The sequence below is a fragment of the Carassius auratus genome, unplaced genomic scaffold, assembly GCF_003368295.1.
Source record: "Carassius auratus strain Wakin unplaced genomic scaffold, ASM336829v1 scaf_tig00031891, whole genome shotgun sequence".
NCBI classification, from domain to species: domain Eukaryota; kingdom Metazoa; phylum Chordata; class Actinopteri; order Cypriniformes; family Cyprinidae; genus Carassius; species Carassius auratus.
The window spans coordinates 124,423-143,947 of NW_020525955.1; the positions used below are offsets into that span (position 1 = coordinate 124,423).

General features: G+C 40.8%; 2 protein-coding genes across 4 annotated transcripts; one reads left to right on the forward strand and one right to left on the reverse strand.

The window, feature by feature from the left end:
- Positions 1–1,573: 1,573 nt before the first annotated feature.
- On the reverse strand, positions 1,574–4,952 carry LOC113080626 (natural killer cell receptor 2B4-like). Its single transcript, XM_026252788.1, has 4 exons — positions 4,913–4,952; positions 3,977–4,300; positions 1,800–2,102; positions 1,574–1,698 (listed from the first exon to the last, which is right to left on the reverse strand). The coding sequence occupies exons 1-4, from the start codon at positions 4,950–4,952 to the stop codon at positions 1,574–1,576; spliced, it is 792 nt and encodes a 263-aa protein (XP_026108573.1).
- Positions 4,953–6,122: 1,170 nt separating this feature from the next.
- LOC113080620 (carcinoembryonic antigen-related cell adhesion molecule 3-like) lies at positions 6,123–18,679 on the forward strand. Of its 3 annotated transcripts, none has more exons than XM_026252780.1 (7): positions 6,123–6,294; positions 9,932–10,258; positions 15,288–15,623; positions 16,018–16,356; positions 17,736–17,870; positions 17,955–17,983; positions 18,570–18,679. In XM_026252780.1, exons 1-7 carry the CDS (start codon positions 6,255–6,257, stop codon positions 18,615–18,617), a joined length of 1,254 nt encoding a protein of 417 aa, XP_026108565.1. In that variant the 5' UTR covers positions 6,123–6,254; the 3' UTR covers positions 18,618–18,679. The 3 variants fall into 3 exon arrangements, with proteins under 3 accessions (XP_026108565.1, XP_026108567.1, XP_026108566.1); XM_026252782.1 differs by having other exon boundaries at positions 6,151–6,169; XM_026252781.1 differs by lacking the exon at positions 6,123–6,294 and adding an exon at positions 8,535–8,591.
- Positions 18,680–19,525: the final 846 nt, after the last annotated feature.

Sequence of the window (19,525 nt, forward strand, 5' to 3'; positions counted from 1 at the left end):
TAGGCCTTGTGCCCAAAAAAAGCTTAGTTTCTGGCTCGTATATGGAGTATAACAGCATATTATAGTGTGTGTGAGGGAGTGAAAGAGACCTTTGTGCACTTACCTCAGCTGTCAGAACTACATGGAGTAAACAAAAACAAAGTATATGTATTAATGCACCTGCTGCCTTTTGATGGTGAGAAGTGATTCAGATTCTGATTCTGATATCTTTCTTAGTCCCCAAGGGGGCAATTCAGTTCTACAGCCAACCCATCCAATAATGGTTAAATTAAAATTGTTAGCACACAATAAATATAAGAATTATAAAGTTAAAGATGTATACAACACGATCACACCCTGACACCCACATATAGCACAACACACACATTCACCTGCCAGTGACAGAACAAAGCAGTGTAATACAAGAGCCATTTGTGTAGTTATGAGTTATGATTCAAGAATATTATAGCAGAGGGAAGGAATGAGTTTACATAATGATTCGTTTTCTGTATTGGCATATACAGTAACACCACCAACCTGACTGCATGTGAACTAATCCATTCCTGAGCACATGATCTGGCTGGCACAGTATTCTAAGTGGACGGCCTATGTGTGAAATGCTTGTCTTTTCTAGATGGTAAAGCCAGTTTAAAACAAGAATGCATGGCTTTGCAATAATTTTTCATGGCTTTGCAATAATTTTGTTTTTATAATAATAGAAGTCAATGGGGCAAAACCAGCCACAAACAGTAAATGATGGAGAAAACTTTTAAATCTAATGCTGCACAAAAACTAACAATGCATCAAAGTCAATGTTGTTACTAATCTTTGACATGCCCAAGGTCAAAAAAAAAATCCAGTCCACAATCGCTTTTTTTTTTTTTTTGAAAACAAGTCATTTTGTGTGTTTTTCCCCCCAAATCAGTGACATAATTTATGAACTTGGCAATTAAAGAGTTCAAAGTTTGGATAGTTTGGATAATGACTGAGGTTAAGTAAAAGATTTAAGCAAAAAAAAAAAAAAAATCATACATTTTTACAGCGGTTTAATTTAGTGGATGTTTTCATCCCGAACAAAATGAAAAGATAGTGAATTTGAACAACGCACAAGGGTTAAAGCATGTCAACATATTGTAACTCCAAATACACAAAATAATGGTCTTTAAAAAGCATCATATGACACCTTTAAATTTGCTACCTATTGTGATTTATTAACGACTACATCTAACCCAACCCTAATCCTACCCTTTACAATATAATAAGTAAATAAATATAATAAGTATTGTTCAGCATGACAAATTACACATTATTGATGTGCGCATAACCAACAGACGTAGATATATCCCATCTAGCCTTAACTGTGTACAACTAATGTACACAATCAACGGCTAGAGAATATCCACAATGCTTATGAAATGAATGCATTATTTTCCTAGGCAATGAGGCATGAATGATCTTACCGTTTTCCGTGTTGTTGGTGTACACAATGCTGAATCAGTTCTGTCTTCCTCCTCTGTCTGAACTGAATAAATATTCAAAGAAGTGTAAAAAGGACAAAATTTGTGAACTTACTAACTGTTGGTAACATTAGTATTTAGACAAATTCCTTACTTCTTTTTCTACATTTCCAGCAGATGCAGCACATCACGACTGCAGCTACAATCAACAGAGATCCAGCACCAGAAATCAGCAGAATGTAAAACAAGGGTAGGCCCTGATCTGTAATGACAAAATTAATCTGTCAGTCATACACCAAATGAGACCGAGATCTCATTGATATCTATCAGCTTAACAGATCATTATTAACACAGCTCTTGTACCTGAGTGAATCTGACAGAGTTGAGTGATGTTGAGATGTTTCATCTGCTTGCTGATAGGATTGTTGATCACACAGCTGTAGCTGTTTTTCTCCTGATATTCCACCTCCAGAGGTAGAGAGAGACTGATGCTGAGATCAGACACACTGATGCTGGACAATAAACTGTTTCCTTTGTACCAGGAGAGAGTCACATGACCCACATTCACCACTGAACACAACAATGAACAATTCTGCTGTGATGAAGATGATGAGGATGAAAGATTTTGTGAATAATCTCTGATAATGACAGGAACAGGCAGGCGAGCTGGAAAATATGACAGAATAAAACGATGATTCTCAGCTTCAGTCCTCGGGACCCCCTGCTCTGCACATTTTGTATGTGTGTGTGACTCTTATCTGACACACTGGCTGCATCCAAAAACTAAAAATGGCTGCCTTCAGAGGATGCTTTCCAAGGTAGGAAGACATCAAGGCATGTCCGAATTCAATGTCATATTCAGTTCCTGTCTCCTGAGATGCCTTCATCTGACAGATTTTTGATAGATGTATCCTTCACTACATTTGATATCCCACAATCCTTTGCATTCAATTCTGTGACAGTTAAGCCAAAAAATAAAGATGGCGTCTGAAAGTTGTTGTCGGTGGTCAGTTTGTGTGTAAATGTACATTTTTGATCAACGTTTTCAACTTTTGAGGTCATTTCTAGCTAGAAATTAATATTGCAGTAATTAAATATCCACTTAGTTATCACAAAAGCGCTCCATATTCTGCTGTAGATCATTTAACCATTACTCTGCCTCAGGAGCCAGTCCAAAATAAGTTTCATGAGGTTCCTTTGTGCAAAAACGCTGACTGAAAAGTAATTGCCTGATACGGCAATTCACCTGCCTAAGTTTTCAGACGCAGCCACTTAGTTAAGTTCATGCCTCTCTCTCCTAATGAGCTGATGATCTGAATCAGGTGCGTTAAACAACGGAGTCATACAAAAAGTGCAGAGCACTGGGTCCTAAGGACTGGAGTGTTAACTTATACATTTGTAATTGTAGTAATATACAGGTGCTGGTCATATAATTAGAATATCATCAAAAAGTTGATTTATTTAACTTATTCCATTCAAAAAGTGAAACTTGTATATTGTATTAATTCATTACACACAGACTGATATATTTCAAATGTTTATTTCTTTTAATTTCGATGATTATAACTGACAACTAAGGAAAATCCCAAATTCATTATCTCAGAGAATTAGAATATTGTGAAAAGGTTTAATATTGAAGACACCTGGTGCCACACTCTAATCAGCTGATTAGCTCAAAACACCTGCAAAGGCCTTTAAATGGTCTCTCAGTCTAGTTATGTAGACTACACAATCAAATTTAGCATTTCCTTTGGAAATCAGGGTCCCAGAGTCTGGAGGAAGACAGGAGAGGCACACAATCCATGTTGCTTGAGGTCCAGTGTAAAGTTTCCACAGTCAGTGATGGTTTGCGGTGCCATGTCATCTGATGGTGTTGGTCCACTGTGTTTTCTGAGGTCCAAGGTCAACACAGCCGGAAGTTTTCATGCTTCCTGCTGCTGACCAACTTTATGGAGATGCAGATTTTATTTTCCAACAGGACTTGGCACCTGCACACACTACCAAAGCTACTAGTACCTGGTTTAAGGACCATGGTATCCCTGTTCTTAATTGGCTAGCAAACTTGCCTGACCTTAACCTTGGAAATCGGAAGATGCGATATGCCAGACCCAAGAATGCAGAAGAGCTGAAGGCCAATATCATGACACCTGAGCAGTGCCACAGACTTATCGACTCCATGCTACGCTGCATAGCTGCAGTAATTCAGGCAAAAGGAGCCACAACTAAGTTATAAGTAATATTCTAATTCTCTGAGATACAGAATTTGGTATTTTCCTTAGTTGTCAGTTATAATCATCAAAATTAAAAGAAATAAACATCTGAAATATATCAGTCGGTGTGTAATGAATGAATATAATAAACAAGTTTCACTTTTTGAATGGAATTAGTGAAATAAATCAACTTTTTGATGATATTCTAATTATATGACCAGCACCTGTATTTAGAATTGTAAAGAATTCTGCTCTTAACCCCTCCAAAAATGGACCTAATTGTCTTCTATTGTAAGCACTTGGACTGAGAGAATAATGATCTCTACTCACCGTAGACAGTAACACTGAATGTTTTTGTTGACCACCACATAGGTCCATCTATCTCTAGCTCATAGTGTCCATCAAGTTCAGTTGTGATGTTTGTGATGGTCAGAGATCCAGTTTGATTATCCAGCTTCAGTCTGTCTCTGAATTTCTCTTCAGGACCATCAGATGTAGAGAAGATTTGTTTCGCTCTGCTGATTTTAGCTATGAGAGAGTTTTCTAATCCAAATTTCCACAGCAGCATGTCATTGTCTTCATGAATTTCAGTAAGATCAGAGTTTAGAGTGAAAGAATCTCCCTCCATCACTGACACTGAGTCACCAAACACACCTAATGAACATCAACAGGGACAGATAAAACATACTTCAAAGATTTATATTGGTTTACAAAGCAAGAGCTTTAGTGAATCAGGATGAAATTAAAATGCTTTAATAACTTACCAGTCAGATGCTTCCAGCACAAACAGAACAAAACAAACGTGTGAAACATTTTTCTTCAATGTCTTATTAGGAAGACCATCTACTGAAAAAAAAAACTAGTCTGTTCATTTGGTGAGTCAATCTTCCCACAACAAAGTTTGACCCACCTTGTTCGTACACATACATTCAAACACACACACACACACACACACACAGAGAGAGAGAGAGAGAGTCTGAATATGTGTCTGTTATTAAGATTTCAATGGTTTTTGATGAATTGTAAAACAAACAAAAAGTTTAAACCATATACCATCTCGCATTGAAAGTCGATCTGATGTCTGACAGAAGCAGTTCAGCTGAGTCAATCTGAAACATTCTGTGGTTTAGTTTCTTCTGAAACATGATCTGATCTGGATGGAGTTTTTACAGGAAATGGCCATTTGTTTGTGTGTTTAGTTTGTATATGAAGTGCTTCTTTGTATGTTATGAACCTCTCACTCTTCCTCCCCCTCTTATTATCAACCTCTTCCTCTTCCTCTTCCTCTCTCTGCAATGTCTTCCATTGTTGTTGTAAAAAAAAAGGGTTCTCACCTGTGGTCTTTTCATAGTGCTTACATCTTGATTGAAGTGTTAACAATTAACCATTGAGGTGTTTGGCCAGGTGGCACATGTAAATGGCCAATTAGCTCATGTAGTGTCACTTTGAATGGCAGTGTTTTGAAATGGCAGACATGTGACTTTATGTCAGATTGTTGTGTCTTATGCAGATAACTGTGTTCAGTGCATTTAAAAAGTGGCATTTTGAAATGCAAAATGTGTGCAAAGCAGAAAATGTGCTTAGACTTTTGGAGACTTGAGAATAACTTTTGCTCTCTGTGTGTCAGTTTAAATAATTGTGCTGTGCATGTCATTTTAGTGTGTTAGCAATTGGGAAAAAAATGTAAAACTGCTTTACAGTGAAATAAAGTACTGAATCAGTCCATAAAAAATGTGTAATAACAGTTAAAGATAATTCACAGGTCAGAGCTCCATTATATTAGTATTATTATTTAGCAGTCAGAATTAACTGGATCCTCATTAGCAACACTGAATATCAGCACACACTTCTGTCTATTTCACATCCCTGTCACACTGTCAAGCTCTCACTCGTTTCAGTCAAACACAACCGTTATCATCTTGTGCCTCAGTTTACTGACTGCATTTATTGTAAAATGAAACTGAAGGACGTATGTATTAACAGTAGGCCTTTGCAATATTGTTGAAGCATTAACCCTAACCGAAAACTCAGAGTTTCCCCGTGAAACGGGCCCCAGGATTGTGGCACTGGGGAAATTATGTTACATAAATCCCTTTTCATAGCGGAAAAGATTCACAACAGCGCCATCTGCTGCGGATAGTCAAACTGTGGCGTCCCATTACTGTCTGTCAGAGACGTGTGGGACGTTTTTCACAGACTTTCTTTCTTTCTTTTTCTTTTTTTTTTTCTCTCTTTCTTTCTTCTTTTTTTGATATAGGCCTACATACTCTAATTTGTGTTTTATAGCAAATATAACGGCAAAGGAGTCACGGTAATTTTAGGTTATCTTCTGACTAATTAATCTGTCCATACATTTTATTCTCTGTTTGAAAGTCGTAGAAACGTAATCGTCGATTTTTATTGGGGAAAATAACGCAAAAATTATTGTTGTTAAACAGAAAAAAGGGAAAATAGTAACTTCCGCTTCTGAGAGCTCCTGACCGGAAAGCCAAACAGCTGTGTTGTGACTTTCGACATCTGATGGTACTTTCGGTTTAATAGGGGCATTTGAACAAATACTTTTATTTCCTCTTACATTGAAATGGTATTTTAAAGAGGCATCGGTAAAATGAATTACTTTTGGATAACAATAATTTTGCACGTGACTGGTAAGACGTTTTGTTTATATTTTGTTTCGCTTGTGGCTCAAAACATTTTTATGTTTGACAATCCCGTCAAAAAAAAAGTAATAATCGTTGGTCTAATAAGTTACTAAGAAGTAAAAATGACACATTGTTATGGGTTTAGAGACGTTTTAAGTGCTCCTTTATGTCAGAACTAGGCTAAATTATAACTTATAATGTAGCCGTTAGCCTACATAGCGTCCCTGTTTACAAACTAAGGGAAAAAAAAACACATTCAGTGTTTAATAGTTAACGTTACCAGCCCCCTTTGTTTCAGTAGCAGTGTAAAATACATGTTTACGTGATTGTAGTGTAAAACAAAAGTTTGCCTGTTTATGACAAATAAGATTGTTTAAATAAGCGTGATACATATTGTCTTGAACATGGCATCATTTTAATATGTAAGATTTTAATTTCGACAAGGTTTGAGTAGCTCTGGTGTTGTGCAGTGTGTGGAGGAGCCACAAATGCTCCCCAACTCACAACTTGTTGAACTGATTATATGACTTAGCACTTATTATGGTCCAGACTTTTACTTTCAGCATTGGTCTTTGTTTTGCCATGGCTGTAGAATCGGAGGGAAGTTACATTTGAATTGTTATTTGTGTTGAGGTAACGTTATATGGACTGATGACAGCATACAACTGAGAGCCATATGTGTGTGTTGATTTACAGATTAACATTATTCAATCTTATATTAAAATATATTATACTAATGTTGTTTTATTTCTCTCGTTTTTATTGACAAACTGTGAGAGAGAACTGCTGAGGCAGCAATTGTTGCACATTTATTCATGCATTTGACATTTATTACTGACAATATTAGCACACTTCTATTGTTTTGTTATATTAGTGATTTTATTATGATGCTATAATAATTTTAATAAGTTTGTGGATTTAAGAATATTCTAATTTTAAAAATTATTATTTGTATTTTTTCTACTATTGGAAAGCCGTTAAATCTAGCTTGAGTAATTCAGGTGTTATGGGTTTTTGCGAAACCTTATATTTGTGCATGTGTTGCCCCCTCGTTTAGTCCTCAGTTTGTAAATTGTTACCACCTGTTCCCTCCCTATTTGCTCTATTCTATATTCTATTCTTTAGTTCTTTTACTTCTTAGATAAAGTTGTGGGCTTTCTTTTCATTTGATTTACTCAGAATCAGAAGAGCTTTATTTTCAAGTGTTTACACTAGAGGTCAACCGATGTATCGGATAGTTATCAGCAAAAAAATCCATGCCGATAGTTTTTATTATTAATAGTAAATCCCTTTTGTTTGCCAAAAAAGTTTGCTAGTACTTACCAGTACTACTAGTATGGTTCACTCCTTCTTTTTTAAATAAAGCACTATTTTAGTTTTTGTTCAATATCCATTTGAAAAACTATTGGTTAATTAAACAGTATCGACCAGTGTGGTCCAAAGTAGCCACCGGTATCTGCAAAATACAATATTGGTCGACCTCTAGTTTACACACACATGGAATTTGACTTGACTTGACAGCTTCCAGTGTTGAAGAAAGTACAACATAGGAATAACACAGTAGGGATGGAATATAACACTAATATAAACATTTAAAATAAATAATATTTAAAAAGCCAAGCTTTTACCTCAGTCTTTTTTCTTCGGTCTTGTTTTTGGTTTACAATGTATTGATGGAAGAAACAAACCTCTTCAAAGCTTAATATCAAGTGAACCAATTGTTTCAGAAAATGATTCACTGTTTGGAAGCGCTCAAAACAGCGCTGTAGGCGCCATGCAAAACTGTGTATAACCAAAACATGTATAAAACAGCTTAAAAACCCATTGCAAATGTTGTATATTAAATGCAATTAGAATAATAAAATACAATTAGATATGAATTATTTGTATAATTTGTGTTTTTAATTATTATTATTCATTTGCAGTACTTATTTTCTTTGTTTTACAGAGAGCTTGTTTAAACAGGCCAGTAAGAGACTATTAACTACTCATCTTTTTATTTACAAAAATGTCTCATTAAAAATATTTACAAATGTATGAAACTGATCCGAGATCGTGTAAACACGGGTTCAGTGGTTCACCACTGAAACCGCTGAAATTTCGAAAAGTTTTGACACCGCTGTGATTTAACAAAGCCTTTTGAGTTTCATATGTTTACACCGTGAAAATGTTCCAAAAGCACGTTTGATATGTTTCATATATTTCACATGTGATTGCACTTTTATGTTATTTTATATTATATTATGTAAAGTGTCCATCCCAATCTGCTTCTGGGTCCTCTCCCTCATTCAGACTCTGACAGAGTAAGTTATTTACCATAACAGATGTGTGTTGAAGACAAAACTTACAAAACATTCATCTTCAGGGAAATATAAATGTAAGCAGCACTGGGGAAAGTTACCATTTAAAGTAATGCATTACGATATTGCAAAACGTATTTGAAAAAGTAACTCCGAGATTTCATAATTTTAAAAGTAATGCATTACTTTGCTAGTTACAGTAAAAAAGTAATCTGATTACTGAATTCACGTTATTCCCAACACTGGATGTAAATATCCTTTTTTTTTCTTTTTTTGAGGGGTACACCAGAGCTCTTAATGCATATTTTTTTTTTTTTCTGTAGGATCAGTGGATGTTTGCAGATTGTGTAAGAATTGTTTATGGGTCCCTTAATGTGAAAAGAACTAGGGCTGCATGATATCTCAAAATAAAATGATAAAAAGCAGACTGCAATTGAGTAAAATAAACGAGTTTTAGTAAGTGCATACATCACTTTGCCAGCAGTCCATCAAGAATTAAGCATTAGGCCTGGTTTAAAATTTTAAAAGAAACTAATTAAGATTTAAATATATTAAAGGAAACGTAACAGTTTTTTTCATATTCCACTATGTTATTCCACAACTTAGACGAGTTGATTTGTACCTGTCCCGTCTCACTGTAGTGTCCAGCGCAACTATGTTAGCGTTTATCTTAGCACCATTCATTCCTTAGGATCCAAACAGGGTTGAATTTAGAAGCCACCAAACACTTCCATGTTTTCCCTATTTAAAGATGGTAACATGAGTAGTTACACGAGTATGTATGGGAACACAAAATAAAAAGAGCATTTCAACCTCGGCGCAGTAATATCATCACTCCTGAAAACTTAGGTTATACATTTTTATCACCAGTTTCTGTGATCTCTGGGAATTGAACCCATTACCTTTTGCGCTGCTAACGCAACGCTCTACCTCTGAGCCACTGGTTTGACTGTTACATTATGAATCCAGACACAGTTCTCTACTGACATTTTTTATGAGCTCTAGAAATTATTTTGGTAACACTTTAGTATAGTGTCCAATTCACACTAATAACTAGTTGCTTATTACCATGTCTATTATTAACATATTAGCTGTTTATTAGTGCTTATAATGTACATATGATGCATGACATCCATAATCCTACCCAATACCCTAAACTTAACAACTACCTTATAAACTATTAATAAGCAGCAAATAAGGAGTTAATTGAGGCAAAAGTCATAGTTAATGGTTAGTTAATAGTGAGAATTGGACCCTAAAATAAAGTGTGACCATTGTTTTTTATAATATAATATATAATATAATTTTATGTAACTTGTACTAACTATTACTGTCTTCTCCAGGTGTGTCTGGTGTTTACACAGATGGAGTGTCAGTGACAGTGAATGAGGGAGAATCAGTCACTCTATACACTTATGTTACAACAGTCCAACAGGAAAAGATTTCCTGGTATTTTAATGACATTAAACTTGCTGAAATCACTGGAGGTCAGAGTAAGATCTGTACAGATGTTCAGTGTGATGGGAGATTCAGAAACAGACTGATACTGGGTCATAAGAATGGATCTCTGACCATCAAAGACCCCAGACACACAGACTCTGGAGTCTATAAACTAAAGATCACGAAAAACAGCAGAGACCTTGAAAAGATCTTCATTGTTACTGTTCATGGTGAGTCATTGCTTTTTAAATCAAGTACATCACACTATTTCACAAGGAGTCTGACAGCAGCCAGTGCTCCACACAGAGATCTGATCTCACCATCATCAGTCTGTCTGGATAACATGAAGAAACAGAACAAACTGAGACAGACTCAATCCAGAAGAACTGTGGCAACATCTCCAAGATGATTCAAGAGGTCTACCTGCAAAGCTCCCTGAAAAACTATGTGCAAGTGCACAGAAGGCAAAAACTGCTTTAAACGCAAAGGATGCTCACACCAAATGCTGATTTAATTTCGTTAATAGAAGTTAATTGATATAGAAAATCTATGTATGACATTAGTTCCCTATCTGTCGGTCACTACGAGTTATGTCGACCGACAAATGGGGTCTCACTTGGGAGGCCAATCATCTCTGATTTTAAGAGAAAACGCCAATGAAAATTGGCTAGTGGATTAACACACCTGAGCCACTCCCGTGCCGACGGGTATAAATAGGGCGACAGGTGCATCCACTCATTAGATTTTTGCTTCGGAGCCGAGTAGCTGATGAGAAGAATCACTACAAAGCCATCATCTTTGTTTTTGTTTGAAGCTGTTCCTGGTCGGTGTGACGGCGCGTTACAGCGGTGTCCCTGTGTACGGCGATTCCCCTGGGCGCTTCGGCTAAAAGAGACAGTTTCTAAAAGAGCAAATCACGGACGATTCGCGTCTTTTTCAAGATGCCGTTTCGTCCGTGTCCTTCTGGATGCGGTCGTTTCCTGTCTTCGGTTGACGGTCACGAGCGTTGTCTGCAGTGTCTGGGCGTCCAACACGCTGAGGCTGCGCTCGTGGATGATTCATGCGTCTATTGTGGGCGTATGAACATGGCAGCGCTGCGATCGCGTCTCTCACTCCTCAAGGGGAGTGCAGCAGACCCCTCTGTCGCCACCCGTCCCGGTCTCTCTGGCTCGAGCAGAGGGCCGCCGGCTGGCGCTCTGGGAGATCTGAGGATTACAGTGAGAGCTTCTCCGCCGGGCCACGCCCCACGGACCTCTCACTCCTCCCGCAGCGCCTGTCCCGTGCAGCTGCCGATTGATTCTTCTGGGCCGTCTCACGGCGTTCCCAGCGTGTCTTTCGGTGCGCCGCCCGAAGATCAGATGTCGATCGCGGCATCGGGGGATGGGTTATCGACCTCTGAGGATGAGGATGGGCAGCCAGGGGGTACGTGGAGGTTCCCCAGGTGGAGAGGGCGGTTGCGGTGCACTTGTGCCCGCAAAACGCCGCCACTTGGAGGAATCGTCCGCGTCTCCCGTCCAAGGCCTGTAAGCTGTCGGCCGCGCTCGCTGCCAAGGCTTACAGTGCTGCGGGCCAAGCTGCCTCTGCCCTGCATGCCATGGCTATCCTGCAGGTACACCAAGCCAAGCCAGGTACACCAAGGCACTCAAAGCTATGCACGAGGGTGGTACCGACCCGGGGTTGATGCAGGAGCTGCGCACGGCGACTGACTTCGCCTTACGGGCGACGAAGGTCACGGCGCGGTCCCTCGAGAAGGCGATGTCCACGCTGGTGGTCCAGGAGCGGCATCTCTGGCTGAACCTGGCTGAGATGAGGGACATGGACAAGGCTCGCTTTCTCGATGCTCCCATCTCCCAGGCAGGCCTGTTCGGCGACACTGTCGAGAACTTTGCCCAGCAGTTCTCGGCGGTACAGAAGCAGACTGAGGCCATCCAGCACATCTTGCCCCGACGTGTCTCTCCGGTTGCCACCGTTGTCACAACAGATGCCTCCAACTCGGGCTGGGGCACGACATGCAACGGGCAGGCAGCTTCAGGGTCCTGGACAGGACCTCGACTGCTTTGGCACATCAACTGCCTGGAGTTGCTGGCAGTGCATCTAGCCTTGCGACGGTTTCGTCCGCTAGTGCTGCACAAGCACGTGTTGGTCCGCACGGACAACACTGCGGCTGTTTCGTACATCAACCGACAGGGCGGTCTACGATCACGTCGCATGTCTCAACTCGCCCGCCATCTCCTCCTCTCGAGTCAGACGTGGCTCAAGTCGCTGCGCGCTGTCCACATCCCGGGGGAGCTCAATCGTGCAGCCGACGCGCTCTCACGACAGCTCACTTTCCCCGGGGAATGGCGACTCCATCCCCAGATGGTCCAGCTGATCTGGATCGATTCGGGGAAGCCCAGGTAGACCTTTTTGCTTCTCACGAGTCCTCCCACTGCCAGCTGTACTATTCCCTGTCCCAGGTCCCCCTGGGCACAGATGCGCTGGCACACAGCTGGCCTCGGGCTTTACGCAAGTATGCGTTTCCCCCAGTGAGCCTGCTCGCACAGACACTGTGCAAGGTCAGGGAGGACGAGGAACAGGTCCTGTTGGTTTCGCCTTACTGGCCCACCCGGACCTGGTTTTCGGAACTCATGCTCCTCGTGACAGCCCCTCCCTTGGCACCATTTGGCACCCGCGTCCAGATCTCTGGAACCTCCACGTGTGGCTTCTAGACGGGACGCGGCAGACCTAAGTGATCTGCCCCCAGCGGTGGTAGACACTATCACTCAGGCTAGAGCCCCTTCTACGAGGCAGGCCTATGCTCTGAAGTGGAGTCTGTTCACGAATTGGTGTTCTTCTCACCGAGAAGATCCCCGGAGATGCCCGGTCAGAGTCGTGCTTTCTTTCCTGCAAGAAAGGCTGGAGCGTGGGCTGTCACCCTCCACCCTGAAGGTGTATGTGGCTGCCATTGCAGCCCATCATGATGCAGTGGACGGCCGGTCCCTGGGGAGGCATGACCTGATCGTTAGGTTCCTGAGGGGTGCCAGAAGGTTACATCCTCCTAGGACACCCCTGATTCCCTCCTGGGACCTCTCTATTGTCCTGGCAGGACTTCAGAGGGGTCCCTTTGAGCCGCTGGATTCGGTTGAGCTGAAGTTTCTGTCTCTCAAGACAGCGCTCCTGATCGCGCTCACTTCCATCAAGAGGGTCGGGGACCTCCAAGCATTTTCGGTAAGTGAAGAGTGCCTTGTGTTCGGGCCGGCCTACTCTCACGTTGTCCTGAGACCCCGGCCTGGATACGTGCCCAAGGTTCCCACCACTCCCTTCCGAGACCAGGTGGTGAACCTGCAAGCGCTGCCCCTGGAGGAGGCAGATCCAGCCTTGTCGTTGCTGTGTCCCGTAAGAGCGCTTCGCATATATGTGGACCGCACCCAGAGCTTTAGAAGCTCTGAGCAGCTCCTGGTCTGCTTTGGAGGTCAGCAGAAGGGGAAGGCTGTCTCTAAGCAGAGGTTGGCCCACTGGATAGTGGATGCCATCGCCTTGGCTTACCATTCCCAAGGCGAGCCGTGCCCCCTGGGGGTGAGGGCCCACTCCACACGGAGTGTGGCCTCCTCCTATGCGTTGGCGCACGGCGCCTCTCTGGCAGACATCTGTCGAGCTGCGGGCTGGGCGACACCTAACACCTTTGCGAGGTTTTACAACCTCCGTGTAGAGCCAGTTTCTTCCCGTGTGTTGTGTAACAGGTAATTGGTGGGAAGGGCTGGCTGGGTGTCTCGCTTGCTGCGCCATTCCCCCTAACACGGGGATGTGAGCGCCTCTTTCTCCCAGTAGAGTTCCCCGGTTGGCGTACCCTGGTCGAGCATCCTCCAGCACCCTCGGCGTCAGACTTGGCGGAGCAGTCTGTCGCCAGGCCCAGTACTGGCGTTAGCATGCCCGGAGCTCGGTCAGCCCCTGTACTGGGCTAGGTGTCCATATGGCTGGGTTCCCTACGGGTAATCCCATATGTGTATTCTTCCACGGTAAGGTTTCCCTCTTGGCAAACCCGTGTCTTCCCTTGACAGACCGTTCTGTCAGTCTCTTCTGGCAGCCGTTCCATCCCTACTCCAAGGTAGGACCTGCCTCAGAGACCCCTTCCATATGTAGTACTGCCCCCTGGGTCAGTCCATATCGGTATATCCACATGTCACCTCCCTACGGGTAGGATGTGGTCTCCGTAGCGGCCTTTCCTTAAGGCTCGCTTCCCCATTGTCTTGCCAGCTGAAAGAACAAATAGGGAAGATTTGAAGCTATCTTTCACCGAAGGTTGAAATCCCTTTACTTTATGTGGGCGGAACAGCAGCATGGCCTTCTCCAGCAGCGATGTACTCACCCTTTGGCCCCTTCGGTACCAAGGTCAGTGAATTTGCGCTGGGGCTTTGGGAAGGTTACGACCTTAAGCGTAGCTTTTGTGGCACGCCAGTGCTTGTCAAAAATTGCAGCGCCACAGGGTTGTGACGAGGTTCAGGTTGTGGCGTTTTCCATAGGACCCCATTTGTCGGTCGACATAACTCGTAGTGACCGACAGATAGGGAACGTCTCGGTTACGTACGTAACCCTCGTTCCCTGATGGAGGGAACGGAGACGTTATGTCCCCATGCCACAACCTTGAACCATTCGCTGTTGCCGGGACACGTTCTCGGCTCCTCAGCGTAAAACCTAATGAGTGGATGCACCTGTCGCCCTATTTATACCCGTCGGCACGGGAGTGGCTCAGCTGTGTTAATCCACTAGCCAATTTTCATTTGCGTTTTCTCTTAAAATCAGAGATGATTGGCCTCCCAAGTGAGACCCCATTTGTCGGTCGACATAACGTCTCCGTTCCCTCCATCAGGGAACGAGGGTTACGTACGTAACCGAGACGTTTTGACAGCATCTTCATTTTACAGCATTTTTACAGAAGTGCCTAAACTTTAAACATTTAACGTTTGTTCTGTTTCTTTGTGTTATTCCAGACAGACTGATGATGATCAGATCAGATCTCCGTGGAGCACTGGCTGTTGTCAGACTCCTTGTGCAAACGCTAATCTCACTGGATTATTACAATTCATGTCAAAATGAATGTTCGGAAATATAAACTTGCATAGTGTACTCTCTCATGGGACAGAGACTAACAATAACATTCATTTTACCTATTCCTTTTTTTTTGGGGGGGGGGGGTCAACTCACATATACTTTCAAAGTGAAGCATTTTTTTAAAATTTGCAATTTTGTTTGGCTTATAATAACTGTTCATTCATTCTTCAGGTTTTTTCAGTACTGATACAGAAGGAGAGTCAGCAATAGTGATGGAGGGAGATTCAGTCACTCTACACACTGATGTTAAAACAGACCAACAAGCAAAGATTAGATGGTATTATTATGACACTCGCATCGCTCAGATCAGTGGAGATCTCAGTAAGACCTGTACAGATGTTCAGTGTAATGAAGGTACTGAGAGATTCAGAGAAAGACTGAAGCTGGATCATCAGACTGGATCTCTGACCATCACAAACACCAGAGAAGTGGACTCAGGAGTTTATCGTCTACGTATCATCAGCAGTGACACCATCACTGAAAAGGTCTTCATTGTTGCTGTATATGGTGAGTCATTATGTGTAAAAACAAGTCATGTACTTTCAAATTTAGTGATTTGTTTTTGCTGTGACATTGTGGGTGTCTCTTTATGTGTATATTAGTTCATAATAGGTAATTTTGTCAAAAACACAATTACTTTTGAAGTGGAATTGTAGATTTAAATCTATGAATGTTTCATTGTGATTTAAAACATTGCTTTCAATCGGTTATTTATTAATTTTTATCTTTTAGTCATATTCTGATGAAGATGAAAGTTCTATTTTTTTTCTGTTTAAATGCATCAGGTACTCAGGTTTCTTTTTAGTTCATCGGGAATCCAAAGTGCAAAGGATTTGATAAAAAATTATGAAGTGTTTTCCCCTCAGAAGAGTCCTCCAGCAGCTGTTGGTTTGTGTTTCAGATGTTCCTGCAGCTGAACAAGATAAAATGAAGAGAAAGTCAGTGAAGAAGGGAGAATCTGTCACTTTAGATCCTGGTGAAGTTAAAAACCTGAATGATTCGATGACGTGGTATTTCAATGACACTCTCATCGCTGAAATCACTGGAGATCCCAATAAAACCTGTTCAGATGGTCAGTGTGAAGACCCTGATGGACGATTCAGAGACAGACTGCATCTGGATCATCAGACTGGATCTCTGACCATCACAAACACCAGCACCACAGACTCTGGAGAATATAAACTACAGATGAACCGCAGCAGAATCAGTATCATAAGGAGTTTCAGTGTAATTGTCACTGGTGAGTATCATTAGTCACTCCACACACATTCCTTTGCAGTTTTAGAAAACAGTTTGACGTATGTAAATCAACCCAGTGAAAGATTTCATTGTGGGCTGTTAGAAAGAGTTAGTTTTGGTTCAGTTTTAAAATATAACCGAGATCATCTCTTATCACCTTCACATGCTTATCACATTGGCTGCATTTACACTGCAGGTCTTGATGCCCAAATCCGATTTTCTGACTATATCCGATTTTTTTGACGACCCGCTTACATCATCTTTTAAAAGTGTCCCGTATCCGATTTTTGCATTTACACTATACACTGCTGAAACTACCAAACGTAGACGTTCTGACCCGGAAAAGGATGTAAAACAGCACGAAATACAATGGATGCAGATGCAAATAAAATTATACAGTGTTTTACATTCCACAATATTTTGAAAAGTCAACAAAAAAAAATCAGCAAAACTTTGGTCTCATACGGCGGAGAAAAAAGAGGAGCCCTTGTTGCAGCCTGGGCGAATTTCGCGTTGATGTCACTTTTTTAATGAAGTACGACTCGCATTTACTGGGGAATATCCGATTTGTCTGCTTACATGGCACACGCAAATGCACGTATTCGATTCATATCCGATTTATTACCACATATGAATGAGGCCTGAATCCGATCTGAGAACATCGGAATCCATGCGTTTTTTTCCTGCTTACACGTACACCGGTCATATCCGATCTGTGCCACATGAGAGGAAAAAATCGGAATTGGGCCACTTGAACCATGCAGTGTAAATAGGGCCATAGAGTATTACATTATGAATTTTACAAGTCTGTTGTTATTAATGACAGAAATGCATAATTGTTGTCCTGTAAATGCTGCTGTTTTACCTGCTGTTCCTCAGAAATCCACCAGATTTATGAAAAGTGATGTGACATTCAGCCCCCTGGGGGTGAGGGCCCACTCCACACGGAGTGTGGACCCATACTCAGAATTTGTGCTCTGCATTTAACCCATCCAAAGTGCACACACACAGAGCAGTGAACACACACACACACACACTGTGAACACACACCCGGAGCAGGCATTTATGCTGCGGCGCCCAGGGAGCAGGTAGGGGTTCGATGCCTTGCTCAAGGGCACCTAAGTCATGGTATTGAAGGTGGAGAGAGAACTGTACACACACTCACCCCACCCACAATTCCTGCCGGCCCGAGACTCGAACTCAAAACCTTTCGATTGGGAGTCCAACCCTCTAACCATTAGGCCACGACTTCCCCTGAAATAAATCAATATCATACTGGTGACCTAGATGGACGAGTGTAAATATCAGTCAAAGGCATTGCTAAAGTTGATTATTAGTCAGTCTCTAGAAATAATGATTGTCTGTCTTTATCTGTTCCAGATTCAAGAGTGTCTTCAGCTGCTAAAGGAGGAGTATTTGCTGTTATTGTTTTTGTTGTTGTTCTGTTGTTTACGGCTGCAGCAGTTGCTGCTGGGATTTACTATCGTCACAGGAAATCTACACAAGGACTAAATGGCAAGCATTACATACAGCTGATTAGATTTGTTCCAATTAATCTAAGTACTATATGCTTAATGTAATTTGTTGTTGTTGAAACAGGCATGTTCAGGCTGCACAGTAACAATGAGGTGAGATACTCTTTCTGTCTGCAAACAAAACCCTGAATTTACATATTGATTTCTGTGAGATCTACAAAAATCACAGTTAGAAGTCTGTCTGAGATTTCTGTGTGTGTGTGTGGTTTCATTCAGATATTATTACTTAGAAACACCAATTACAAATAAATAAATAAAAAACACTGTTAAAAGAACATGCTGGAATTATCTTTTAAATGTATTTGTCATATCATGTTATTGTCAAAAAATATTATGACATTTTAGGATCTCTAGATTAATTTATGTTGTGATCAGCCATGATTAAAAGCTTTAGGCAATCAGATTATTGCATTAATTTCCAATGGATTCTACATTTTGTAAATATTATGAAATGCACTTGTTTCTACTTCATAAAAATATTTTATCTGCAAGCAAGTCATGTACAGTAATATGTTAGTTCATTCTACCTCTAACCAGATGATAATTTTGTTTTTGTTTCTTTTATCTGTTTATTATCTATAATTTGTTATTTTACCTGCTACCTTCAAAAGGTGTGTGTGTGTGTGTGAGAGAGAGACTGAGGCTGAATCATCAAATCTGATCATTTGTTCTCTTGCAGGGGAATGGTGCACTACACTCAGAATGGGGTTTAACTGATGACTGCTGATAATGGGACATCACAGTAGCAGTAGTTCATATTTGGGTGACTTGAAATGTAAGAGAGGAGCAGAAAAAGAAAAGATTGAACTGTGAGCCTTTACTGAGAAGAGGTTCTACTCTGAACCAGTTCTGATGTTTGATGGTCTGTTTTAAATATTTTATATTTTAAATATGTATAATATTACACATTATTCCTTCTATTTTGTTTCCACAAATGTGTATTTTTTTTTTTCTGCCAAGTTTGTGCATGCACTTTCTTTCAGTTCTGTTGCCTTAAGGTAAATTTCACTACTTTATTACTTTACATTATCTGTCCATTATAGAAATTTCAATTAGAAAATTTGTGTTGTTAATATAGAGGTTTGTTTTGTCAGTCTCCTTCAGTTATGTTTAAAAAAACATGAAACATGTCTGTTGCATTTGTTCATTTTTGTATTTTCTTTTGTTGTATGTTTGTGTTTGAATGTTATGATATAATCACTGTGTGATTGAAATAATCACCTTCTCTTGAATCTATCACCTCATTCCAGGACAGAAATAATATGTTTGACACCTGTTATGAACATCATCTGTTTGTCAGAACAATGGTAGACCTAATTGTGCAACCGTCTATTATTTCTCAGGTTTATCCTGTTTGATGTGGATCATGAGATCTGCTCCCAGAGATTTTGTATTTTTTTATTATCCAAGGAAAACAACATATATTCCATTTTTTAACAACTGTTTTGTACTAGAGATTTATGTGAATGTTTGTTTGCACATATGACACATGCTATTAAATATACTGTACTAACTGAGTTTGTAATTGAAATCTGTGTTTGTTATTGAATAGAAATACATATTATAGAAAAACATATTAAACTGTCACCATTAACATTTCAGGATTCAACCTTTGACCCAAGCAACAACTTAATC